General features: G+C 35.2%; 1 protein-coding gene across 3 annotated transcripts; it reads right to left on the bottom strand.

Moving 5' to 3' along the window:
• Positions 1-215: 215 nt before the first annotated feature.
• Positions 216-26,903, bottom strand: SPK1 (guanyl-nucleotide exchange factor). Of its 3 annotated transcripts, none has more exons than XM_011002371.1 (31): positions 26,658-26,903; positions 26,355-26,455; positions 25,562-25,724; positions 25,040-25,167; positions 24,764-24,876; positions 24,582-24,637; positions 24,011-24,108; positions 23,735-23,872; positions 22,744-23,055; positions 21,026-21,313; positions 19,645-19,812; positions 19,365-19,556; positions 18,270-18,313; positions 17,324-17,393; positions 16,837-16,998; positions 12,524-12,631; positions 12,038-12,075; positions 11,505-11,649; positions 10,221-10,347; positions 9,886-10,079; positions 9,212-9,342; positions 8,472-8,547; positions 8,195-8,305; positions 6,002-6,184; positions 5,148-5,291; positions 4,860-5,033; positions 4,385-4,732; positions 3,963-4,295; positions 3,109-3,297; positions 830-1,804; positions 216-680 (listed from the first exon to the last, which is right to left on the bottom strand). In XM_011002371.1, exons 2-31 carry the CDS (start codon positions 26,451-26,453, stop codon positions 426-428), a joined length of 5,562 nt encoding a protein of 1,853 aa, XP_011000673.1. In that variant the 5' UTR covers positions 26,454-26,455; positions 26,658-26,903; the 3' UTR covers positions 216-425. The 3 variants fall into 3 exon arrangements, with proteins under 3 accessions (XP_011000673.1, XP_011000675.1, XP_011000674.1); XM_011002373.1 differs by having other exon boundaries at positions 24,773-24,876; XM_011002372.1 differs by having other exon boundaries at positions 3,109-3,294; positions 26,658-26,902.
• Positions 26,904-27,917: the final 1,014 nt, after the last annotated feature.

Genomic DNA, 27,917 nt, shown 5'->3' with positions numbered 1-27,917 from the left:
ATTCGTGCACAGGCAAAGTTCAATAAAAAAAAAAATTGATCTATAAATGCCTGCAAGTCGAAAGCTTATAGCATTAATCCAGTGACAGTTTTAAATAATAATCCCGATTCCCATGATCTTGTTCTTCCCTTCACATTTTGCATGGGTTCAAAATAAAAATGTATGCTCACAACACAATTCACGTTGGTATGAAACCCTTAAATGCACTAAAAGAATTTAGGACCAAGATTTGTAAAGTAGCATGCAGGTAGTAAGCACCTCTTGGATTAGCAAGTACACTAGAGTTGACAAAATAATACACTGAACACAGTGGTTATATATACGAAACATGAAATATTTGCACATCTTCACCGGGAAAAAAAATACAACTAATGATATATGAACATACCATCGGAGATGTAGAATCAGATAATGTTACAACAACGTTATAGTTCTGCAAGAATGGCTGGGATGTAATGAGATAACTCTGCCGTGAGCGATTGAAATCCGTTCACAAGCTGCGTGTGGAAATCTTGATCTTCCTCTCCAATCAATCTAAAATGTACACGAATGGCTCGCTTGCAAACAGCCATGAATTCAAGTAAGGCAGCAATGAGTTGCTGCAGTTCTTGAGAACGCAACCTTGTAGCAGGCTCACCCGACAGGAAGGCCGTGCAGACACTCAAAACTCCACTGTTTACCTGTAACAAAGCAAATTGCCATAAGAAAAGTGATCTTTGCTTGGCCATGGTGATGAACGGTTGGAGAACATGATAAAAAGAACATTTTTATATCGATCTTAATTGAAAATATGGAGGAACTTCATCAAAAAACCCAACAAGCAACTCACTTGAACAGCAACACTGCCTTGGAGAATTCTCTGCAAACTTTGGAGACGTGGAAGCTGATCGCCTTCAGAGCTGCGGGGCTCCTCAAGCTCGTTTCGTAAGGCAGCTGTTCGAGTTTCAATCATTCCAATTGCATTCTCAACTGGTGAGAACTCAAGAGATTCAGATTTCATTACCAAAAGCCTGTTCACCAGAGCAGGGAATGAGCCTTCAGTCTGAAGAACTGTCCTCCTCTTCCATTGGTCTTCCAATCCACCTTGGGTTTTACCATTTTTTGTAAATGGAGTGTCAAACAAGAAGCGGTCAAAGACACGTGCCCGGACAGTTCCAGTGGAAAGAGAAAAGATCCTTTCCCTTCTGCTTCCTAAATCTTCATCTTCCATGACCGGATCAACAGCAGTTATCTGCAGGTAGCAGACTCCGGGCTGCAGCTCGTCAGCCTTTACTTGCCTAGAATCTGGGATAATATGCAAAGTGTGATTGTCGTCCATCCTAGACTCATAAATATGACTAAGTTTCTCCATTATGTCACCTAGCCTTACATCACGGGGCTCTCGGTATACATATTCCTTCCTATCTAGTTTCCCAAACCTTTCACCATAAAATCCCACCCTATAGTACGTGGCATCAGTGAACGGAATTGGGCTTGATTCCTGCTCCAAAATTGATTCATAGATATTAGTAAGCGAGGTGTGACATTTAGCCAGCTGTCCATATGCCCTCCTACTTTTATAAACTGGTATTACAAGCTCCAGAATGTTTGCACAGAAATGAAAAAGCTCAGCTTGAGAGAAAAGGTTATTAGCAAGCTGTAGATATTTTACAGCAGAGTCCACTGTGAGCTTTGAAGAACCATACCCCTCTACCTCAGCTGCAGATGCCTCAGAAGTGATCTCACTGCTGACCATTGGGCAAATTTTACGTAGAGAGATCACGTGATCTTTGCTCCACACACCATCATTCCTAGCCACAAGAGCCTACGATGATTAAAGTAAATCTATCAGTTGAAAAAGGATAAAATGTAGGCAACCATCACTCCATGATCACAAACTCATCTTTCCAGTTGTCCACTACACAGCTAGAAAATATCAGTTATAAACTACAAATCATGGAAGAATCTTGAATCAAGTTACATAATTCGGTTTGGTTTAAATACAATTCCATTAGACTCAAATTGTTGAATTGCATGATTCAACACAAGCAAATAAATAAATAAATATGAAATAGATGGTTTGAGAGGATTTGTGCTAATTGCAAATTGATTTCTCCAGAGATCACAAGAGTTAATAACATTCAACACCACATAAACCAAAGATGTTAGTACTGCCTGGACAATTAGACAAGATCTTTGCAGTTTTTTCCTTTATCATCTTATTTTATTGAAACCAATAGAAAACCAACCCTGAGAAAAAGCGAAAAGAGAAACAGTTTGTGAGTCTTTTTTTAACTTTCTAACACTTTGAGTTCAACGAAGCCCTGAAAACATAAAAACACAAGGCAGAGTGGGTGAAATAGAACAAGAGTGAGAAATAGACATTTTTATGATTAAATGATAATTGATAAGAAAACATGTCATAGTCTGCAAGAGTTTCTAACAAGACAATCGTTCGCAGTGAGATTTGAACCTGCATTTCTTACATTATGCTAAAGTTCATATCAATGGGAAGTTAGTCATGTCACTTCACAGGTTCAATCAATCAATCATAGACAGGCTACATAATTTAGGTGTTCATCTTTTACTATATCCAAAAGATCTCTAACTCCGACAGTTCAGAATTAGATTCAATTCACTTCTCCAAAAAGATGATCTCTCTAAGTGAGAATTCAAATCTCATTTTAAACTCCATAATCACTGTTTTCTGTATAACAAATAATGAGAATATTGATAAGGAAGAAAATTACACCAAAATATAAATACTTTTACTCAAATTTTAAGTGGCTAGAAAAACTCTCATCAGTTGAATTGGCTTCTCCAAAATGCAACTATTTTGTGACAATGGATTTGGAACAATCAGTAAGCATTTAGCTTCAGGTACAGTTCTGACAGACTCAACATTTTGAGCAATATGACAGTCCAAAAATTTCAACTTCCAGTTGATGGCAACTCACTTTCCACACAGAACAGTTGGAAAAAAGTGTAAAAGATGCAAAAGATAAATTCAGAATATGACGAAGCAGCAGCAATTCAATTCATTTGAAAGTTCTGGGTGTTGGCAACCACAAAATGAAAGAGCAATCTAATTAATTCATTTAGTTGCAACCACACATATTAGTAATTTACCTGCATTACAACACCAGCAACAGCCACAGCACACTGTGCAGCTTCAGCCCAAGACTGCATTTCCTGATGTGCATCACATAAATGCAGTAACCACATTATGTGAAGATCAGGAACAGGTGCAAATGCCATTGCTAGTTTATAGAAGCTCTCTGCAGCCGCATATCTATCCACAGTCATCACAGAACCCTGCTAAGAAAGTCGAAAGCAGATGATTCTGTCAGAGCACCTGCATTTTCTAGTAAATCTAGCATGCATTAGTGATGTCAAAGAACCAGTTCAACCTAAAAGCTTGAGTTATCAGGTGAAGTTCCAAGAATGGTTTTATCTCTCTCTAACACACTCCCTCGAGTGATAGTTCTCTGGACTTGAAACTTGCACATATTCACCATTACCCTGTGCTTAATTTTATTAATTTACTTAATTAGACTAGGGATGTTTATATTCAAACTCGTGACAATTTGATCATCAATATAATATCATGTTAAAAAACCATTTCAACCCAAAAGATTGAATTAATAGGTGAAGCCCAAAGAATGGTTTTATATTACTCTCTAACACACAAGATTGGGTAAAACTCATCCCAATTCATTGGGACAAGAACCACATAACCCATGATAATTACAGAAATGCCCTTTCCTAATTCAGGAAAACAGTTATAATTACAGAAATGCCCTTTCCTAATTCAAGAACCACATAACCATATAAGCAAGAATGTGCTAGGGGTTACAACAACAAGGATTGGGAGGAAAACGTTGCCAACACTACTTGCTTATATGCCCAATCCCACCAATCCATTATGTCCGTATTAAATGACCAGTCTCTGAAATAAAAAGCTGATGCAGATATTAACTTACCAACAGTGCATGTTCAAGGCTAGCATCAAGGGCCAGGATAAGGCAGTCTGAGAGATATTTCACCTCACTCCAGGACCACCTATTCTCTTCCAACTTTTTTGGAACTGCCACCAGAGCACTTTCAGGAAGCCCACACTCCCGTAACAGGTCAGGAGTCTTCAATTCATCTGCCACCTCCTCCAAAGACTTGCGAAGACGCTTTGCTTCACCACTCTCCTCTAGCATTCCATCAGACTTCATCTGAGTCACTTGCACATCAGACATCAGCTCTGACAGTGTGATAGTCAGCATGACCCTCAACCTTGCTGTTTGCATGAAGTAATAGAAAGCGCTCTGCAAAAACAGAAGAAAATGACAATTGATGTTAAATAAGTTGAAAATTACAACATATGAGGCAAACCAGAGCATGTAAAAAAGCATACCCTGACAAGAATCTGGAGGCCAATAACAGCTCTTTTCTTGACACTTTCGTTTCTAAAAACTGCAAGCCGAAGAAGATGGAAAGCAACCTGCTTTAAGAAACGATCGTTCTCCCTGGCCATTAATGTTGCCCCATGAAGATCAAACACGTTGTTAAAGACAGGAAATAGAGCTTTCCAGAAAGACAATGGTTGATTTCGAGAGAAGAAGCTTGTAAATATGGCTGTGAGGCAATCAAGTTTCCCATAATCAGTAGCAATGCTATGGGAAGCTGCCATCATAGAAAACTTCTCAGTTATTTCCAGAACCTGAAGACTCACAGCAGCACTCAAGTTTTCTTCCCAAAGCTCCTGAAGTAAATGCCAAAGCTATCAGCTACCTAAGTTATTGGTCATATACAGAAATATAATATTTTTCCAAAAAATAGGGCCCACTGCAGTATGAGAACAAGCACATGAATTCTCCACAAGAATATACCAGTTTTTGTCTCAATATTGGATGCAAGGATTCTCTAAGTGCTTGGGCTGAAGCTCCAATCCTGGAAGATTGTGCCTGAGCAAGTGCTTCTCTCAAGGAATATGGCTGGCTGGGGGAACTTAATTGGGAATTCACTCTCTGCCACAAATATCCATTATCAGGTGTACCCTGAGGCTGCACAAGAAAAAATACAGAACTTAGTACGATATATAAATTTTGACTTCTAAAACTTCTAAAGCATGCAAAAGCACTAACTTTTGAACCAAGAACAAATAAAATTTAAACTACCCTGACTTCTTGCCGTGATGCCTCAGACAGATAATTGTTGATTGCTGGAGAGAGTCTATCAGAGTACTTGGGAGAAGCAGGTCCATCCCCAACAGGACTGCGAGAACTAGATCCCATAAGAATGCCATCAGCAGGTTTTCTGTGCTGTAAACACATTGTGCAGAATCAGCATCATACATAGAAGAACAGAGAAACAATGCTACAGCAAAGCAACCCCCAAGGGGTCGCATGCAAACCCTAACATTTTTAAACTTGATAACCTAAACTATGGTCCTTGCCTAGCAGATCAATTTAAAGTTTTCAAGCTAGTTAGGGAGTGATCCTTATTTGAGTAATTGTTAGCCCAATAATAGTTGCTACTTAGCCCTATGGATTTTCCTCTAAGGTTAGGTTTGCCTTATCCTTCTATAATTTTAGCCTTTTTTGACTAGTGAGCCTTCCCTAATAAGGAGCATAAAGTGCATTGGGCCCTTAACAAATCAAGAAAAGCTTTTGGACTGGATGCTCTAACTCCTCAAAATGTGATACTTGAGGGCAAAAATAGTCAAGACACTCCACTTTATTTTCCCCTGGTCAATTTTCCCTTCAAGGATCTATATTTTCTCCCTATCTATGCCGATGGCCACAAAGTGCATTACCAATACGATCTAAGTGATCTCACTTGTTTTTGCATGTGGTGCATGTTGCCCTAATTCAAAGTAGATAATGTTTACACGCACCTAGACGAATAAACTCTAACTTAAACTAGATAATTCTCCATACCTAGACCAACAAATATGTCCAGCTACCAAACACAAATACCAATGTCTAGAAACATGAGAAGAAAAGAGACGGGAGTTCAGAAAAATAGCAACCTCAAAAAGAACAAGGCATTCCTCCATGAGTTTGAAAAATAATCTAGTCCGAGCAATGCTTTGCTGCCACGCCTTGACAAGTGATGTATCATCCAAATTGCGCATGATTTGCAAAATAACAATTAAAACTTCACGCTTTTCAACAGCATTCAGGTTGTAGAAGACAGGCATCTCATCCAGGATCTGCATAAACGACAGATTATTAATTCAGAGATCCATGGGGTAGTTAGAGCAAATATCAGTTGGCAGAACAGGACAGCCTATAAAATACACCTTATCCCATATCACCTCTTCTACATCATTATGATACTAGATATACTTGCAGTTACTAATTAAGATTAGGATGCTAACAAAGGCAGACACGGTCAATAATCATGAATTTCTACAAATTTGCAAGGCACTATATGAAGCCAACACTTGAACCCAACTTCCATTAAAAGAATTAGAAGTAAACTCAGTTAAGAAAAAAATGATCCATTACATTTACATGACAGAGTTCCAATCACTGGTTTATCGGTGCAATTAGGAACATAACCATTACATCTTCAGTTTAAGGCAGTCTCTTAGCCTTTCTTAGGGGAGAAAGCAAAAAAAATTCAATATTACTAGACATTTTAAATGTGTCCAGAAAAGCATGTCCGTATAGGTGGGTTTTAAAATTTACTTAGATGATAATGTCTATCAGTATATGGCTACAGAATACCATAGTGATACACAAACTGCTGAAGTTGGTCAAGCCTCCATATATTCATTAATTTGTGGATGCAGAAAATAAATATAGATGGCAGTCTAAGTATTGTGCGCGGAACCAGAAAAAAATTGTGATATTTGTTTCGAAACTTTTGATTGTCAAAATGCTTTACCTTTCCTTCATTAATGAGCATCATCTACCTTGTTTTGAATAACTAACTTCTGAGATATTAGATACATATTGGCTTAGGCTAGTATCTGCATAGTTTTTAATATTCTGGCATCAGAATATCCATCTCATCAAGCGGCTCTGCTTGTCATTAAATCTTCATCAGGGCAATTTTAATCAGTTACATTATCAATGAATGAAGTGGTCATTATAATTCCTGAATGCCTCTATGAATAGGTAACAATATATTCTTGACCAGTGAATTTAATTGAAAAGAGAGAATTTAAAAGATGATATCTTTTTTTTTTTGTTACTTTTTACGCCATCTCTTATTTCCACAAGGAGAACTGTTTTCGAATCCTTTAGTAAGAGTTATTGTTCTTACCTGCATGCTAGAAATAAAGTTTTATGAGACCTTTCTCTGATGCCGTGTCACTGGATTTCCTTTACCTAGTTTGCAATTCTCATGTGTGGCGATTTCTTAGTGATCTGTTTTATTTTACTCTACACATAGCAATTGTGGGAACGTGTTCAATTCTGGACATATAATTATGATTAAACCATGAAGTGTACTGAGAGAAGCATGCTTTAACTTCTCTTAAGTGGACCAAGGCAAATTCTTGCTTCAGCCTCTCAGTTCACTTGTGAAAGTAAATTGAAGCACCTGTAGCTATGCCATATAACTCCATCTCTCACCATTATCAACAAAGAATGTTTCATTGCCTCTGACAAATTCTCTTCAAGAAACTTCGCATTTAAAGATATTTCTTAGTAAATGAACTACTGGTCCTTTAAAGAGTTGCCATGTGTTATTTTGAAATAGCCCATTAAGGTAAGAGACAAACACTTTGATTTCTTGTTGCATGAACTCAGGCACCAACCTCAATAATCAGTAGCCAAGCAGATTCTGAACAGAAACTTAACTAATAATATGGAAAGACTTCCTGACAACCAAAGCCACGTTGAACAATTCATAGTCCATGCCAATTGACAGGAGTACAGAAGAACCCTAGGTCCCTAACAAATACTAGCATGTAAACACTTAAATATACAGTTCATGGTGATAATGCTATAAACACAAGCAGGCAAACATAAGAACACATTTCTCCTTTTCTGACTCTTAATTAGAATACTTCAGTTCCACCAAACATTAAAAAAAAAGAAGTTAAAGCAATCAAAAAGTGTAATCACAAAGTTATACAGAACTATGATGAGCAACCAAGATTCCCACATGATAGCACTAGAAGAGAAATTAAATTTGACTATGAACTTGAGGTAAGGCAGAAGTGATTGGATGTTATCTAAATAAGCAAGAATTTTATAATGGTAAAAACCTGGCCAACAAGTGGAAAATATAGCTGCGCAATATATAGTTTATCTTCAGGCTTTTGGTATCGAGCATCAAATTCATGCTTGCAAAGCAGTACTACTAAGATTCTGGCTGCCTGCATGCACCAAAACTCAGTGCCATGAGAATATATAGAGGTGGAAATGGCCATGATAAGTAAAATACCAATTCTGCAAAAAGGTACTCTTGAAGAAAGAGTACGCACATAAGATATAATATTCAGATGAAGTAGAGGGAACTTGGTTCATCCGCACTAAACTCACCTTTGACCGTTGAGATAGCTCATCATGATCCCAAGTAAGGAAAAGCTCTTGTATTAAAACAGACGCAAGGTAGTTTCTACAGTACAAACAAGAACACAATCAGACATCCATTACTACAAATCCCTAATCGGTCACTAGATAGCATCTACCCTTTTTTCTTTTCGGAGAACGAAGATTACATCCATATTATGTGTTAAAATGCATGTCACAATCCTAGGTGCAACTTGACACTGACAGACATCTACACTTACAAGGAGATTGAAAAATGAAGCGGCTGACAGGATAACGATAAAATTATATGAAAAGAAAACAAGCCTATGTAATACAGAGTTCACCTAATTTATTTTGTATTAAGCACCAAAGCAATCAATCAACAAGAATTTGATTAACATAATACCTGAGGGGCCTCTCCCCAGCATTTCCACAAAAAAGATCATGATCGCATTATTTGCAAAAAGGTAAGCATGCAATCACAAACTGATCAGCATCCCCAGATAAGCTTGCCCAGGTATTTGCTTATATGTGTGCATGTGCGTGCACGTGTATAAAGTAATAATGTATTTGTATGTTAAAAAATAAGAAAATCTGGTTCTAGAAAGTAGATAGGTAATTGAATGATCTGAAAGAAAATGACAACACAACACAAAAAGAAAGTGAGCTAATGAGATGCAGACTTCACTCAATTTATCTTGCATGATGTACCGAGGTAATCAATCAAGAACAATTAGATTGATGAATACCTATCTGAAGGGTCCCTCCCCGGCATCTCCACAAAAAGATCATGATCACATATGATTTGCAAAAAGGTAAGCTTGCAGTCATGAAGAACTGATTGGCATACCCCAGAAAACTTGTCCAGGTACAAGGACACCTGTAGCAGATTGCAGATAGTTAGAGGTATAGCGAGTTATAACATCAGCAAAATTTTAACCTACCTTACACTCTGCCCACACTCAAGATAGCAGAAGATTTAGATCCCTACTTCCTGGGCACATGATGCCATTCCTAGTATGTTATATGCATATAAAACTACTCAACAAATTGCCTTGTCAGGGGTGGCATGTAGAGTACTTTTGAGGGGACCACGTCCCAAAAGTTTTTCAACATTACACCCTTGTGTCTTAGCATATAATTTAATGAAACTTTCTTATAATCCCATTACCCTATGCCAATATTTCAGTTTCATTCTGCTTGTCCACCTTCATGAACAAAGTTTAGCAGAAATATGATTATGGCATTTTGTCATTCACATGACACCTTTCCAGCATACAAGTCGTCATGTTAAGTGCATGCTCAGTGATCCACATTTTATAACTGAAACTAGATATACATAAATGCCAGAGCAGTTAGCGTTAAAAGGTACAATTAATGTCAATATGCTGATTTAGATATTATATTTCAGCTGAAAGCATACCAATTCAAAAACTTGACGAGGTTCAATTATTGACAAAAGATCATAGCAGAAGAAGGCCAAACTGCTATTCAAACGTTTTGCCAAGCTTAAACCCTTCTTACAACGCTCATGCACCTCTGTAAGAAGGCAATCATATAACTGCATTATGCATCTGAACACACCTTCTTTCAACTGCATTGGTGGAACATCTTCACCTGCAGCACAAAAGGAATTACAATAAAAGAAAAGAAACATAAGCTAAATACTGCAAATATAAAATATACGTCAATTGTAATTTCAAGCAAGATCATTTTGTATCGAAATGGCAGGAATCCCATGGCATTTAATTAATATACCCAATGGAAGACTATGGTAGAAAAGACGAGCTTGCTCCAATGCCATTGACTTGACAATAAGCTCAAGGAAAAACCATGCCATTGCCAATACATCATCATATACTGGTCCAACACGATAGCCTTTAGCCTGCAGTGGTCACAAATTTGATAAGTTCTGCAAGGAAAAGAACAAAAGGAGAGGGAGGGAGGAGGTGAAGAAAGAGAGAGGAAAAGAAGATTCATAAACAAAAAGAGATGACTTTGGTCCTAAGCACATCTTGCAATAAATGCAGCATCCAATGAATGTGCTATATGCACTGATCCAACAATGGATGCCAGAATCAGTTGTGTCATTAGCACCAATAGATGTCGTAGGATCCACCGATTGTATTAGCCAGCGAACTACACTATCAATAAGAGCATAAACATATCATTCGGTCAAATTGAGATGGTGGAGGACTATCATCACTTAGCCATAGTCCAACCCACTTTAAAGACCACTGTAATCTATTTGAAATATCACAAGGATGTTAGAAGCCAGGAAAAAAAATGAATTATAAGTACCAAGTGGAAAAGGATGACGAATACAGATTCTTCAACGGGTATGTATTCCAGTGACATAGCCATGATCCTTTCTAAAATTAACAAAGTTCAGGCTAATAAATTGCCTTTGGCCCAGGGATCCAAAACTATCCAAGAAACTAGAATTCATAGCAAAAAAATTCCCAAGTAACAATAAAAAAAGACTAATTTATACATGTATAAATAAACTGATAATAATCACCTTCCTTTTGCTTCATCAATGGGACTAAAGCGGGTAAGATGATGGAACAACAAAAACATCAAGACTGATGAGAATATAACTACTTCACAAACACATAATTGAAATTCATAACAATTAACACTATTTAGCCAGACACCAACAAGTGAGGTTCACATTCTTTTCTAAAATACAAGGTAATCATGCATCATTGTCAAACCCAACAATGGTAATTGGAAATGCTTCTAAACCTCTGCAAATAAAACTAGAAGGATATTAAAAATAAATTTGATATAATATTTAGTGTTTTGATATCGAGCATAAGAGTGAGTATGGGAAATTTACAAAGCTCCAAGTAATATAATTGGAAGAAATGTCATTATCCTATGAAATTTAACAAGTTATCTGCATCTATCAAGAACAGGAGAGAGTATGTGCACCAAAGTTAGATAGATGATGGTAACTAAGAAATGAAGGATGATCACATGACCAATTTACCACCCCTACCAGCAAATGCAAGAATTGTGAAAGAAGAGACAACTAACCTTGCTACGAGCCAGACTGCCCCACACAGTGGACAAACCAGGATAAACAGGTGGTTGACGACCACCAAAGTCATCAAAAGCATAATCAACATAGTTAACCAGAAAACGATTCCGTTCAGTATCATCAACTGACTCTTGCTGCACCCTACAAAATGAAATGCATCCAAATGTTAAACGATCCAAAGGCTAGTTATTATTGCACATTTATTTTTCTAAATAAATTGCTCGAAACTGGTAAACACTGAATCGAATCTGAAAAGAATGAAAATTTATGAGTTAACATGGCCAAGATCAGGAAAAGATGGACATTCAAATCTAATAACGCTAATATTGATTGAAGATTATCAGCAATTGAGAAGTTCTCCCTGCTTTTATTTAGGTAGACTAAAAAACTTTGGAGGCATACATTTCTGATTCCTGTTTTGAACACCTCGTATTTTACATGAACTCAGATTCCGCACTTGAAGAACATTCTAGAAGATAAATGATGTTGCCCTGATGTCAAACTCAAAAAACATGACTAGCAATCATACCTAGTTAGGATATTAACCATGGCCCTGAAGGCTGCAACCTGAAAGAAAAAGGGAAAAATAAAGAACTAGTTAACAGGCACTGCACAATCAGGAGCAGAGGTGTACAACATGGAAACAAAAATTAAAAAAGACCCCCAAGCAATAAACCAAATGAACTAGTTAAAATGGCTTTAAATCACAGCCACATTTGTAATAGCTTTTGTGACCCAACTGTCACATTTTTACAGGGGTTGTTTATTGGCTGCAAATGGCACAGGTGTGAATTTATCAATGATAGAAGGCACCAAGATCTGTTGCATTAAATAAACTATCGTTTCAGATCATGGTTTTATTGCACAGGTAATAAAACTTATTATTTGATGCCATTACAGAATGACTATTACTGATATCTAAAAACAAGTAGTTAAAGCAACTCTAACAAACATAAACATTGAGTTCCATATCAAGAACCACTTGTAAAGCTCCTGGTTGAATTGTTAAAATTACCTGGAGAGTTTCTCCACCACTGCCAATAAGATGGAGAAGCATATTCAAAATTGGGTGGAGAAACTGAAGCAAAGCAGTGGAATCAACGTTCTTCAGACTATTAATGGCCTGCATGATATCCATAAACATTCAAGTCAAGCCACAGCAAACAGACCCTGTTTTCACACAGTTGAATTGACTATGATAAGACAACTATCCATGAGTTTCCTTGTCGGTGATAATGTAAACCAAATAGAATTTAATGATACAGAAATAAGACATCTAATTCAAGCAAAATACTGGCTGAAGAAAGGCCACTAAAAGCACCACACACAAAACACCACTTTATCCCAAAAAGTCAGAAAAACAGAAGCTAAATACTTTTGGTTCTCAAAAAATCTGGCGGTACAAAGAAGTTTATGATCCATCTCTTTCCCAGAGCCCTTGAGTAAAATCAAAGATAGCAAATCCTTCAAACCATGTGGAGATTCCCATTTTATTCCATAACCGCCAAAAAGCTTATTCCACGCATTTCAAGCAACAACTACATAAAAATAATGATGCGCCGGAGTCCAAAGTAGTAGCATAAGAAATGATGACCACTACTCATATGACTTTCTCACCTATAGAAAACCATTATTGTTTATTCAACTAAGAACCACTAGAGATACAATACCCTTGACCTAATGTTGTTCGCAAGACATTAAAAATCTAGGCCAAATAAGACAATGAGATAATATGACAATATGATGCGCTGTTTTTTAAGTTCAAAAACTACTTCCCATTTCAAGCTACAACTCCAGCATCACCTGTTCTTGAAGTGGTAGGCGAAAAAAAAAAAAAAGTGGGTAACTTGACCATGGTTTGCAGTCAACCTATCAAATTCAACAAGGTAGCTAAATATTCAAATTGTAAACTTGCATTGGTTATAATCTAAAGCTTGCAAGTCAAGGAAGAGAAAGCAATACGAGGGTGGAAAAGATTAGAAGTACCCTAGAATTTGAGAAGGATCAAAAGTACACTAAATCTCCCCATCCTAAGTTGAACCATTTCTCGGGTATCTATAGCTTGGGAAAGGGTAATTCAGAAAAGCATATGAACACACCAAATCCAATGGTTGTGGCTAAGAAAGAGTGACATGAAAAACTTTTAAATATTCTAGGCCTAATAATGTTTATTTCATTAATGGTTAAGATTTTGAGGTTTTGAGGAGTTTAAGAAAAGTCCAAGACATAGTTTATTAAATCAAGTATAAGTTTTAATCCAACCGTTGGATCAAGATGAAATTTTAACAGAAAATTCTAAAGGCCATGTTTCTTATTGAGTTCAAATTTCATAATGACCAGAGATCGGTAAGGCCTAAAAATAAGGTTTGAAAGTTACCATGTGGGATTGTCTTTATTTACCTTGTGTTTGGATTCTTTTTCTTATTTAGATTAATATTTTACTATTTGAAAATCCTAATGCTAGATGCATTCTATTAGTTATGTGAGTTTTAATTAGGAATCATTTTCCTATAAGGATTCTAGGTCTAGAACTGGTATAAATAGTGATGTCTAGTATATTTTTGTTCGAAGAAGATTCGGATTATTTCGGCCTTCTATAAAATATCAGAGATTTTTCTCTATTCATCTACAATGTTAGGACTATAACTTTAAAGCTTGAGAACCCTAGTTTTTATCCACACTATACACCACATCAATTAATATCAAAGCAAGTTAGCCTCTTTGATTGATGGAGACAGTAGTAACTCATTTTGCGATATAGCAGTGGAGGCCTTATGGAGCATTATACAGGCCCAGGAGCTGAAACTAGATCATTAGGGACAGAAATTTGATCACTTGGATCAAGCTATAATAGATCTAATTTGGCTAATAGGATATGCAAACATGAAACGCAAAAAGGAGATGAATGTGCTTGGAGACATTACATACAAAGGTTGAAGTAATGGGAGTCGTCGATGATAAGGGATCAAGTTTGAAGTAGAAAAATGTGTGAAAGAACTAAAATGGATTTCATAGGAGCAAAAGGTGTAAATATTACATATAGATTTTTCTTTAGCATGCACAAACCATAAATTAAATTTTGAAGTTCAGGGGTCAAAGACATGCTACTTTGTAAATCAATTAGCTACAATGTTATATTCTAAGTATCTATTCCTTTGGAGTGGAAGAGATCAACTTCTAACAGTTAACTCGAACTCGAGGGCGAGTTTTTCGAAAGTAGAAGGGATTAAGGTGGGGATCTTTCTTCAATATTCTTGGCCTAATAATGTTTAATGCATTATTTCATTAATGGTTAAGGTTTTTGGGTTTTGAGGAGTTTAAAAAGAACTCAAGAAGCAGCTTGGTAGAATCAAGCTGAAATTTTGACAACAGATTAGAAGGTCACGCTTCCTATCAGGTTAAAATTTCATAATGATCAAAGATCAAGAAGGCTTTCAAATAAGACATGAAAGTTGCTGTGCAAAATTGTCTCTATTTACCTTGTTGTTTGTAGATTCTTTATCCTATTTAGATTAGGACTTTTAATTTAATTGGTATTAATAGATTCTATTAGCCAAGTAAGTTTTAATTAGGTATCCTTTTCCTACAAGGATTATAGGTCTAGAACTAGTATATATAGAGATATCTAGTTTATTTTTGTTAGAAGAAGATTCAGATTATTCATACTTTTTACAAAATATCATAGATTTTTCTCTATTACTCTACAACTATACAGTAGTAGGGTTGTAACTTTAGGGCTTGAGAACCCTAATTTTTATCCATGCTATACACCGCATCAAAAAGGTAGGAATCAGGTGTGGAAGGAGCAGAGACGGAAATGAAAGAAAATTGGACTTTAACTGCTTATGAGACATTTAATTGATTACTGGAACCTTATTATAGATTATGAAGTTCAATTTTTAAGTTTCCATTCAAGTTAAGAGTTTATTTTGTTTCCAATTTAATAGTAGTAAAATTTGTCTTCCAACCTTTTGGAACTCTTGTTCCTATAACTTACGCTTTCAAAATCTACATAAAAGCACATATTATTATAAATTATGATGGGTCTTGCATTGACGATTGAGAATAGGAAATGATATGAAACTATTTTCCTTCTATCTACCATATTTCTCTAGATTCTCTCCTTTGTTTTTTCTCCTCTGTAATTTACTTGTGCCTTTTACTTCCCTAGCAAGAAGAAATTTTAATTTCTGAGGCTTAGTAAAGCACATTCTAGTTTTCATCAGAAATCAAAAGGAAATTAATCTTTCAGTAATAAAGCTACTTAATCAAGAAAGAGAAAAGAGGAAACTGTTGGTGAGTGAGGGTTGAAAAAAGAAAAAATTCTAGGGAGGGGATTGAGTCCCAAAAGCAAATATCAACTTCAATATCTCCAGCAAATGTATCATAACAATAGACAACTAACACATTAAGATCCTTCTTTAGGAAGAAGAATTCATAGGCAACTCTACAACCTCATAATTCTGAACTACTTTAAAGAGGCAACTAGAAGCACCAACTGCTAGATAAGAGACCAAACATCCTTTACCCCTAAATCACTTCACATTGAACCTATATAACCTACTCTGCTCATAGAAACAAGCATCAGAAAATCAAGGATCCTGTTATTCTGCAATAGGATGATCAAGAATATGCATGTCATTGGAGTTTGAAAATAACCACACGCAATTATCTGTCTTCCAAAAATTCCTTATGAAATTTGGCTTCCAAAGGGATCGTCACTTATTAAAAGAAAATGTTTAATAGCCTCGTTTTAAAAAAGATTCCCTTAAATTGACGAGTCTGGAATTCTTAAATTTCCACTTGAAGAATTTGATTAAGAGATCTTTCAAAGCTCTCCATGCATAATTTTGGGATGGTTGTTTACTTGCTTGACTTGGCTAAGTCAATAACAACCGCCTGTGAGGATTATCACAGAGTCAAGCTTTAAATTTGAATATTAGATAAACAAACTGGGAAAACAGCATGACTCTAAGGACACCACGAAATGTATCATTTAATCCAGAAACAGAGCCTTGGGTCTCCCAAGCATCCAATTTTTATCACCCAATTTCTCAGCCTCCAACAGGTCTATTAGGCCATTGGCAGGGATCATGAGACCAGTCCAAGATGGCATAGATAAAATAGACCTTCTGGCCTTAAATTCTTCTTTCAGTTAATATGGTAGCTAACATATCTTCTTGCCATTTCTATGATGTGAGAGTGATTTGAAGACTATTTGGCAGTAACACATGGAATACCACAAAAAAAGCAGAGAGATTGCATGAGAATAAACGTTAAGGATGCAAATATAGAAACCAATATGTACTGAAAAAATTAGAAGAATACCTCAAGAAGTTCAGATCCCCAAGGTGGACTAGTACGAAGAGTGTGCCTATCATATTCAATAAAAAAATCTCTAATGCGTTCATTAATAGGATACAGAGATGAGCATAGTCTCAAGCGCAATCTGAAGACATTTTTTCCATCTTCCAAATAATCCAGCCTCTCCTATAAAAGATTGGGAAGAAAGGAGTATAAAAGGTAAATCATCACTTAACAGTATATATAAAGATTTTGCACTTGAATAAACAAGCCAGAATGAGATTGGCATATATGTCTTCATGAGATAATCAAAGAATCAACAGGAAAACTTTTCCCTAGAAATCATATGAGATTCAATTAAATTTACAAGAAAGCAATAAAAAAAATGAAAGGGTAATCAAAAGTGAAAATTTCCCTTAAAAAAAATCAGAAAGTGAACTATTTTATAAAAATACACAAATTAGAGATTTAATACCAACATTATTCATCCAACACTGCACTCCAAACATACCTTTCCCATTTCCTGGAGATAATGTGGAACCAGCTCTCTCATTATCGGCAAAGAAATTTCAGATCTCAACCTGTGTAAAATCATACTATGAATAAAATGACTGAAAGTTCTAAAACCTTAACAAATTTATAAATAAATAGCACGATGAAATAATAGTGTCAATCATAGTGTCAAGCCATTTTCCAAGTTTCAATGTATAATCACAAGAAGGGTGAAGAATAGCAAACTTAAACCTCAAATAATTATTCAAAAAGAGCAAAATTGGGACCCATATCAAATCTGACTACAAATCAAGGAAAGTTTAACTTCATGCATAATATCATAAGGCTAGCAATGATTTTTCATGTTGTCTAGACTCAAAGATGTTCAGTAGAACCAGACCAGATATTCAACCAGACAAGGCTTCATCAATGGTCAGACTACTGTCTCATACATATTATAGACATGATCCAAAAAGATAAAGGTATTTTCACAACTTAAGGAAAAATAGCATGAAGGTAACGACTTTATGCAGATGAATTACAGTTAGCAATCCTCATATCCTCATATATTCATTTCAATGTTGAACAAGCAACATACTAGTCCTAGTCAAATTGAGATTCTCCTTTGTTTCAAGGAACAAGATATATCATGTTTGGCCAATGCAAAACATTGATTTGAACTCAATGGTTAGAATTCCACTCCAAAATATTAGTGGGTGGTCACATGATCTTTTGAATGGGCAATTATTTTATTTTGAGAAATCCAAACTGTTGATATCAAATAAATGGTTTGGACCTCACGGACATGATACATCATGTTCTATGGAACAGGAGGGGAGCCACATCCTAGAATGTAATAAAATGTAACACAGTACTTATGGTTGCGTAAAATTAAGAAAAGAGAACTAAGAAGCAGTTACAATAGAAAATCAGAAGAAACACCAAATTTAAAGCCATTTACATACTGCGCATGTGTGGATAATGGAAGCACTGCATATCCAATAATGACCTAGAAAAAGAAAGAATATGAAGTCATTTCACCATGATACCGTGTAGAACACTCCCAAAAACCCCTCATAAACAAGCAATGGAGTATAATAAAATGAAACTCAACATTGATGGGAAATAACAACAAATAGGAATTATAGCAACATTCAATATACAGTCCACTGTAGAAATCAAGCTTTACAGGGATATCTTGCAAGAGCGTAGAATGTGACTTAAATTATAAATGGCATGTTAAAAAACTTAGTTTCAACTTGACTGAATCGAGCGAGGATCATGGAAAATAAGTTCTTGAATTCCAGAATATACTTCTCTTGGAGGTGTCCAGAATATGCTTTTCTACATAGTTACAACAAACAGAGAAGAATAAGGAGCACTGTTGCACAAACTATTACAGCTCTGTTTTGTTTGTTGGGGCAAAAGATACCTTTTCAGTATATGCTTTGCCTGCAGAAGATGAGGCAATTTCTTGAAGGGCATAAGGAAAATTAAATCAATCTATTAATCCCCCATATTAAAATAGTAACCGAAGTATTTCAATCAATTTCAAGTTAAATCCATATGGTCTGAGTAGCCAAGCTGTAGTGAAATGGGGTTGGGTTTCAAGTTCCATGCACAGGAAGTCACTTTTATCCACCATTTCTTATTTTGTCAGTCAACTCTCCAGCAGTATAAACAGAGTAGAAGGGTGGAATTTGGATTTTTGTTTCAAGAAACAAAATCAATTCCAATGCTAAAAAGAGTACTGAACTTTTAAAGTTGCTGGTTATTATGAAGATGAAAATATCTGATCACTTAACATTACCCCATTTACAATAAATTTTCAGTGAGCCATCTGTATCATAATCTTTCATTCAGATTTCAGCCCACAAATGCTGAAATGTGAAAGGACGATGTAACCAGAATCCAAAGCACAATTTGAGTGATAAGATATTTTCATTTAAATATGTCACATTTCATGTTAACACCTTGTAGCACAATAATATAATGCTGGATTTCAAGCGGTCAAGTATAAACTCTGTCAAAAGGGAAAGAAAAATAAATGGAGCACGTACTGGTTTTGGAGCTTCCAGTTTGGTTTGAAGATCAACATGGAAGAAAGTGAACAGGAGGTGATGGGATGGTGTCCAAATGGCTGGCAGAGAAAGTTTGATTTCATCGTGATAGCAAGCCACTCTAGTCCCAGCAGCTACTTGTGTGTGAGCCCACTTTTGGAGCAATGTTCCTGGCTCCCTGGGATGCATTGCCTGGTAAGATAAAGCGCGCACATCAATCAAGTTGAATGGATTTCAGAAAGCAGACTGATTCAATACTTAACAAGTGACACCCATTTACCTCTAAAGGCTGTCTACGAACATCCACGTCATCCTTCCTTAGTTCAACCCGAATGAACAAATTCCTCTTCCGACTCAAACTGACAGTTAATGGGTAAACATACAGGCAATGGAAAAGCTGCAAGAAAGGCTCATTCCTCGTGGTCATGCGGAAATCAAAAGCTTGGAACTGGAAGTCAAACGACATGGTTAGAAGGAAAAGTGTATACGATAGTGAGCACCTTGTTGAAATAGAAAGAAAAGGGTTATTATTCATAATAATCTTCAGGATGCATACTTAAATTAAATGCTGCTTGCATACTTAAATTAAATGCCGCTCTTATTACAACCATCTAAACACAGACAACAGATTCTAAAACAAGGGGAGATAATCATGGGCAGGACCCACAGGTTCAAATGCACATCTTGGGAAAACATAAAATTGCATTGATTACCACATCAAATAATGAGTTCAGCCATGTTAGAATAGTTATCCAAAAGGATTGGACATTTGTTAAAGATCACTATTTCAAGCCAAAAGGTTAAATAAAATGAGAGAAGGAGATTATCTTTTCATGACAAATAAATCAATCAGTACTTCCAATTGGTTTTTCCTGTTTCCATCTCTATTTTCAATACAGGACAGCATTTACCATTAACAATATATGATGTAATTATAAAAGAATGGGCATTCGAAGGTTGTTGAAAATAAAAATTGTTATCTCAATACAAGACAGCATTTACCATTAACAATATAAGATGTAATTATAAAAGAATGGGCATTCGAAGGTTGTTGAAAATAAAAATTGTTATCTCAATACAAGACAGCATTTACCATTAACAATATAAGATGTAATTATAAAAGAATGGGCATTCGAAGGTTGTTGAAAATAAAAATTGCTATCAAGGGCAAAACCTTACGTGCAATGACAAAAATCACAGGCAGCAAACTGTATGTTCATGGATTCAAGTCAATATAGCTGAGATGCCATGCGTTGCAAGAAATGAAATTGAGCATTAACAGCTCTCAATGTTGTAAAATTATTAATCATGTGCTTTTAGTGTCATCATGGCAGTTTAACAATTCTTTGCCAAGTTAGAGCTCCCAAACATAATATCATTCATCACATTGCTTGACACCAACAATTCTCAAAATATCATTCATCACATTGCTTGACACCAACAATTCTCTAATGAACTAAACAATTTATGCTTAAATGCATTTCCAAAGGCGACAAGAAGTTCAATAAAGAAAAAAATGACTTGCAAGTTCATTGACTCAGCTTGTGAAAAAATCACACATATGTAATCACATACAAGCTTTGGAAAAACAAAAAATCCATATGGTATGCCTATACGGTATATTCAGATACCAATATACACAACAAGGTTGTTATACTCACATCATCAGCAGTGAAATCAGGGTTTTCACGAGCATTTGATATATTTCCAGATGTTTCTTTCCCATCAAAGACATTCCACTTCGAACCACTAGTTTGAGGATCATCGAAGCCATTGCTAGGGGATTTTGTAAATGCAGAATCAGCAACGCGATCCCCCAGATCAATGGAATCATTGGTTACACTGCCAGTTTCTGATAAATTTTCCAACTCAGCATGGGCTGTCTGATGCTTTTCAATTTCTAGTCTGAGAACACCCTTGACAGGTTTATGAACTTTGCGTTTAGGATCCTAAAAATTGGAGAGAGAACCTCAAATTAAGATAAATATTAAGAAGCACTTTACAATCTACAAGATTATTGAGTATTCATTCTTGCTGATAGATAATCATTGAGCAGACACTAATGCATCCACTAAGAACAGAAAGGATCAGCTCAAATGTTTTAAGATAAGTGGAAAAGTACAAAGTACAAAATACAAAATAAAAGGTGACCTTGATGTATGTCAAATAAAAGTAACTAGAAGAAAGAAATGGATAGAAAATGATTTATTAGAAGTTGTAACAATACACCACATTACGGGCCTATTTGGAATTGTGGTAACAGTGGTGGTTCAAAGTGATTTTCTCTTAGAAATACATCAAAATAAAGATTTTTTATTTTTTTAAAATTATTTTTGATATCAGCACATCAAAACGATCTGAAAACATTAAAAAAAATCATATTAATAAAAAAAATTCAAAATTTTTGGGAACTCCAAACACACCCTACATGAATCATGAAAGCTTATTTTCATAAAAGCAAAACGATATATAGAAGAATATTTGCATGTAAGAGATGGCAATAATTAATAGCATTAGCAAAAACAACTAAGAAGTCAGTATTGCACCTTTTATTTTTTTCAAAAAGAATGATTTATTAGAACAAAGAAGAGGACTGATTAGAACAAGAAAGATAAGACATTCTCCATGACAAGAGTACACAGGAGAGAACTTGAAAGAGAATGGCCTAGCAATCCTTTGGAATATTTGATTAAGAAATGCTTTGAACAAATTATTAGAACACAATTTAGAAGCCAAAAAACCATTGAATGTTATAAGAACTGGTTTGTAGGGGAATGTTATCCACATATTCTGGAGTTCTGCCTCATCAAAGCATTCAGAATAACAGCAGAATAACATGCCTCCTTTCTCGAGAAAACTTTAAAACCCTTCTCCGGTATTTATGTGTTAATGATGTGTTGCTCTAATGCTCATTCTTCTTATGCTAAACTTCGAGCTTAATATAGAGAATTAAATAGCTATTTTTTAAAACTAAATAAAAACAAATTGAAGAGAAGCAGCTTAAATGTACACTCAATCAAAGTGGAAGGAATACAATGACAATTGTATGCGAAAGACTTCAACCGTTTGCACTGGTTTTGAGTAAGAAAAACATGAATACTTCAGAAAACTAGCATTACAAGGTTCCATAGAGATACTGGAAATGAAAGATATGAGGGAATGCTACAAATGAAGCACATTGTACATGGAAAGAACAATCATAGGCAACTGTATACAAAAGATAAAAAGAAATAAACAAATAAAATATATGTACCGGCTGCTAGCTTGAGTGTTCATAAATAATTTAGGGAGAAAAAATATATATATATACACACACATACACAAAAATCATAAAGATAGTAAAAGAAATCGATATAAATGAATCACTTCTCCACCGCACCTGAAGTGAGTCCTCAGTGTAGCTTTCCTTAACTTTATTTAAATTTGATATTTCAACCACAACAGAGCTTCCACTTGAATAACCCAACTTCCCATCCAGAGTGATCTTTGCAACAGACTCGAAAACACCGTCATGGGAGCTTGAGCCAGATACACTTGGAGCAAGAGGGCTGCTTGGAGAAGCAGCCCCCCCGGAAGTTGCAGCAATACTGTTATCAAATAATGGTACAATAGTCCAGGCAAAGGATTCTTTGTAAGGCATAATACGAGACCAGACCTGCAGTTTCTGCTTCTCTCTCTCGCTCAAGTGCACCTGTTCAGAAAGAGGGAACACAATCATCACATTAGTGAAATGCTGTTCAAAAACATAGTTTAATAAACATAATTTATTGGTAACCAGTAAATGATTGCATAGACGGTTGAAAACTATGTTCCATGGATATATAGTCATACAAGCATGTTTGAAGATTAAAAACTAAAGAACCATGGAGAAAGGCCTTCAGAGGATGACAAGATTAGTCCCATAAATATAAAAAAACATTATAGTCTTATGATGGGATGAAACTCCCTCCATGCTCCATTTTCTCTCTTTCCTCGCCCCTAATGTGTTACACAAGCACTATTTTGTTAGTTTTTAAGAGAACAAGGACTAAAGTTAAACCACAATAAAATCTGAAGGACTCTAAGAAATTACCCAATAACTAAAGAAAACGATTGAAAAGGGGAAGAATGTTTTAGGTTTGATATAAATCAGTTAGCCATTATATCATTGAAACACCAACTTAGGCACACCTATCTTATATGAAACATTAAGACCCCACGTATTATATTGTAGTTCATTGCATAATTTACATCAATCACGAATGAAAAGGGAAATACTGTTTAAAAGCTAGTGGCATATAAGCAACTTGCTAACAAGGAAACAACATTGCAATTTTCAGTCCATTAAATGAACATACAAAAACAATAACATCAAGACTTATAAGACATACAGGTTCTTTACGTGAATAAACAGAGGCAGTGACCCCGCCTTCTTCTGTGGCAGGCTTCTCTAGTTGGATTAGCAAACATATTGATGATGAAGGAGCATCTAAATAGAAAATTCCACGAGGATCATGAGAAATTTTTGCCTGGCAATAACGGGAACAGGACCATTAAATTTCCTTCTATATAATCCACAAGAAAACTGCTGAAAATAACAATACCAATAACATAATAAAAATTTAAATTGAAAAGGAAGGAGCTTCTCCATTACTATTATAGCTTACATCTTGTGTGTCTGTTGGCACCACAGAAAAATAAAAATCCTCGGACAACTTTTCTCTTCTCTCCTTATTATACGTGCAAATTGTACCATAAAATGGCTCTGAGAATGAAAGACACAGAACTCTAAGTCAGAAATATTCAATTAAATATATTTTATGAAACAACATAATTAAGATTCCTTTATTACAGAGTAAAATGTTTTGCATTGAAAAAAAAAATTGATTAGAACTACAGGATTTTTTAAGTTTAAAAGTATTTTCCATGCCAGATGAGATTCTTTAGACAGTTAAAAATTGTAACTTAATTACAATTAACATAAGCCTAGCAGGTGACAGATCCATATTTTCATCTCTTGGTGGACATGACTTCAAATAGAAAAATGTGAAGATAATAGTTAACCAAATGGCCCCTCCAGAAGTAAACTGCTGCGCATTAATTTGGACATAAAACAAAAACAAAAAATTGTCATTTCATGTCCAAGTCAATGTTTAACCGGTTGTTGCATATAGAAAGAGCTTGGGAAGAAAAATGTTATCAATGGTATAAAACTGATAATAAAAGCTGCACACCCACCAGCTAATCCTGCTTGAAATGATAGGGACAGTACTTTCACAGAGATCTTCAATCCACTATGGCCCGCCCCACCAGGATCCCCCCAGGAAAAACAAAATATAATCAGAGATAAAGCATACCAAATAAATTGATAGTGAACCACAATACTACTACCAAAATTTTCAGCAATAACAATTTAAAACCTGTCATACTGTGGCAATGGAGTTTCAGGAATCCTTTGGCCAAATATCATCGACCTCTCATTATCCCAATCAAAAGCTGGTTCATATGCAGGGAGAGGAGATTCACCAAAATGCTGCAAGAACATCATTAAAACAATCATGAGGGGAACTAGAAGTGAGTTACTGGAGGCAAACGTTAAAGAACCAAGAAGCTAACTGATTAATGAAGTACCAGACTAGTAGAATTATGTAATGAAGATACGATCTCAATAAAACCAATGCTCCAAGCAGTACAACCTTTGAAACAACAGAATTTGATGAGTCAGGGAAGGTGGCCTCCACAAATTGCCTTCCTGAAGTACTTGGGATGTCATCTTCAGTGGTCTCTTCAGCCTTGTTTCGTCTTGAATTGGCAAGATGCATTTCTGTACAAAGGTCAAAGCGAAGTTGAAACCATTGAGCATCTAACTATGTATATTTAAGATATTCAATACTAACTAAATCACAAAAACTCAGATTTCTCCCAATTGACATGCACGATGAACAGCTAGAGCTAACTTAATTGTCAGCTAGATATGTCAAGAAAAGATAAAGTTTCTCAAGAAAATACTCCATAGGAAATAAATCCCTCTGAATCCAAACAACTAAAACAATTCTCAAGAAAATACTCCATGGCAGATAAATCCCTCTGAATCCAAACATCTGAAACAATGTTTTACCTATATGCCAAGCTTAGCTGGCATGCAAGAGTAGTATTTGTGTACTAAACAGTAAATTGTTCCCCTTAAGTAAAATCACTAAAAGTTTTGTCAACCTTACCTGTCTCGAGATCAGTATCCGGACCTTCAAAAATCTGGTTCTGAAAAGATACTGGAGGGATACTTTCATAATGACCATACTTGTTTTCATCCTTCACCCAATCAGTTCTATAACATTGAACAAGTTCGTTAAGATGTGGCCACTGCTCCAAATTTTCATCTACCTGAAGAATAAAAACAAAAAATACAACAACAAAGTGGTAAGAACCTTTACTGTTTCCAACACGAGCATATCTGCACACACTACATTGACAGATAAAATCATAATATAAACAGTCCCTGACAGTAACTCCAATTAATTTTAAGGAAATGAGTGGATAAATTGAAATTGAGGCTTTTAACATGAGCAAACAGATGAAGTTGTCAAGATTTTTAAAGGTAGCCCAGTTACAATATGGTCAGGGTTGTCAGCAATGAGCTTCCCCTCTCCATTTTGGTGTTCGATATTGACAACTGAAACCTATAAGCTGTAAGAAAAACGACTGCCCCGCTTGAAGAGCGGACCCAACGACACCAAACCTTTTCAACAATCTCCCTCGCTCTCATAAACAAGGAAAATGCTTGTGTTATGAATTAAATAGGGAAAAATAACAGCAGTTCTTACTAGATTATATTTACTCTTCACCATCAGTTCAAAAATCAAAATGAACTTACATTATTGTCATTGCATCATTTATTAGCTTTAATTTAACATACATTTTGCAATAAGTTCAAAATAATCATTAAAGTTAATAAAATAACTCATGCAAATAAAAATTAAATTATTTTAAAATAAAATAAATTAAAAAACTCACCAACGGGTCCAACTTGAGATGAGAAAGGGGCTGAGAATGCCGAGATATTTTCCGGAACCGCTGCCCTCCGCTGCTTCCGTTACTATTATTATTATCCATCTCTACCAAACACGCCATAAATAAAAATCAAAATTCATTTTAAATTAAATAACAGGCAAAAAATAAAAACAAAAAAAAAACACCGTCTATTATTAACATATTTGCTAGATCTGAGACGAACGACTTCAACCATATCCGGTGCTGCATTCTAAGAGAATGCGTCGGCGACGGAGAAGCTCAGACCTAGAGATGCCGAGCTTTTACCTGTGCTGCGACGGAGACTAGAAGGGGAGAGAGCTCAAAAATGTGAAGCGATTTCGTGCACTAGAAGAGTTGAGTTCTTAGAAACGGCATCGAATAAGCTCGGAGAGGAGAGATCTTGAGAAAGAGATGGAGATAACCAACTAACTCTGCTCTGAAAGACTGAAGGCTAAAGAAAGAGAAGTGGAGTAGAGAGCGAGCCAGCAAAATACAGAGGGAGGGGCACAAGAGTCAAAATGAGTCCTTTTTTTTTTCTAGTTTCTCGTCTTTCAACTCGGCGGCGACTTGCTTGCTTTAATTATTATTTTTTCCTTTTCTTTTTCGTATTTCTTTCGCTTTGAAGGAAAGGAATTACTCCACTTAGCAACAGTCACCGGCTCGGCTGGCTGATTAGCCTGGTACCTAATCCACTCGTCTTTAATCAAGACAGGGTGTTAAAAAAAATTAAAATAAAGTTGCTTTAATTTAAAAATATATATTTACTTAAATCAGTCAGCTCTTTTAAACTTTATATTAAATAAATTCTGTACTGAGTGCAGTAGCACTATTTTTCTATTTAATTTATAGAAATTTAAATATTTTCTGTATTTTTCCTTATATAGGTTTATATATTTTTTTGGAGGGGTTGGATTATAAATATATTGTGGATATTTTACTTTTTAAATAATTTTTCATTCTAAAATATATATTAATAATAATTTTTTTATATTTTAAAAATTATTTTTAATATCAACACATTTAAAAATTTTAAAAATTTTAAAAATATATTAATTTAAAATCAATAAAAAATTAAATTTTTTAAAAGCGATTTTAAAACTCAAAAATAAATAGTAAGAAATATTATTTGTTTGATTGGGTTTTTTATTTTTCATAATTTAATCTAAATTTTGAAACTTGATAATTAATTATTATGAATTATATCTTTTGTACATTAGATGGGATTTTTTTTATTTTTTCAATTTTATATCTAACGGTTATATTATAATATTTCAAGTATTTTGAAAAATGTTTTTATATGATATTATTATATGTGATAGAACGGTTTTTATGTGGGTGTTGATTGAATGTCATAATATAAATTGGCCTGATTAAATATTTTAAAGTAATCATAATACGATTTTTTTCTATCAAATATCATAGAATAAGTTGGGAAAAATGTTTCAATTGAATCCACTCAAGCCTCCAATTTGACCACAGCAGCTTCCAACTAATGTTTATTTTTAAATCTAGGGTGATGTTGATTTTATTTATTTATTTATTTAT

Source organism: Populus euphratica, unplaced genomic scaffold (assembly GCF_000495115.2).
Source record: "Populus euphratica unplaced genomic scaffold, PopEup_1.0 scaffold183.1, whole genome shotgun sequence".
NCBI classification, from domain to species: Eukaryota; Viridiplantae; Streptophyta; class Magnoliopsida; order Malpighiales; family Salicaceae; genus Populus; species Populus euphratica.
The sequence above is the reverse complement of the archived record's forward strand: the minus strand, read 5'-3'. Positions and strand labels throughout refer to the sequence as shown.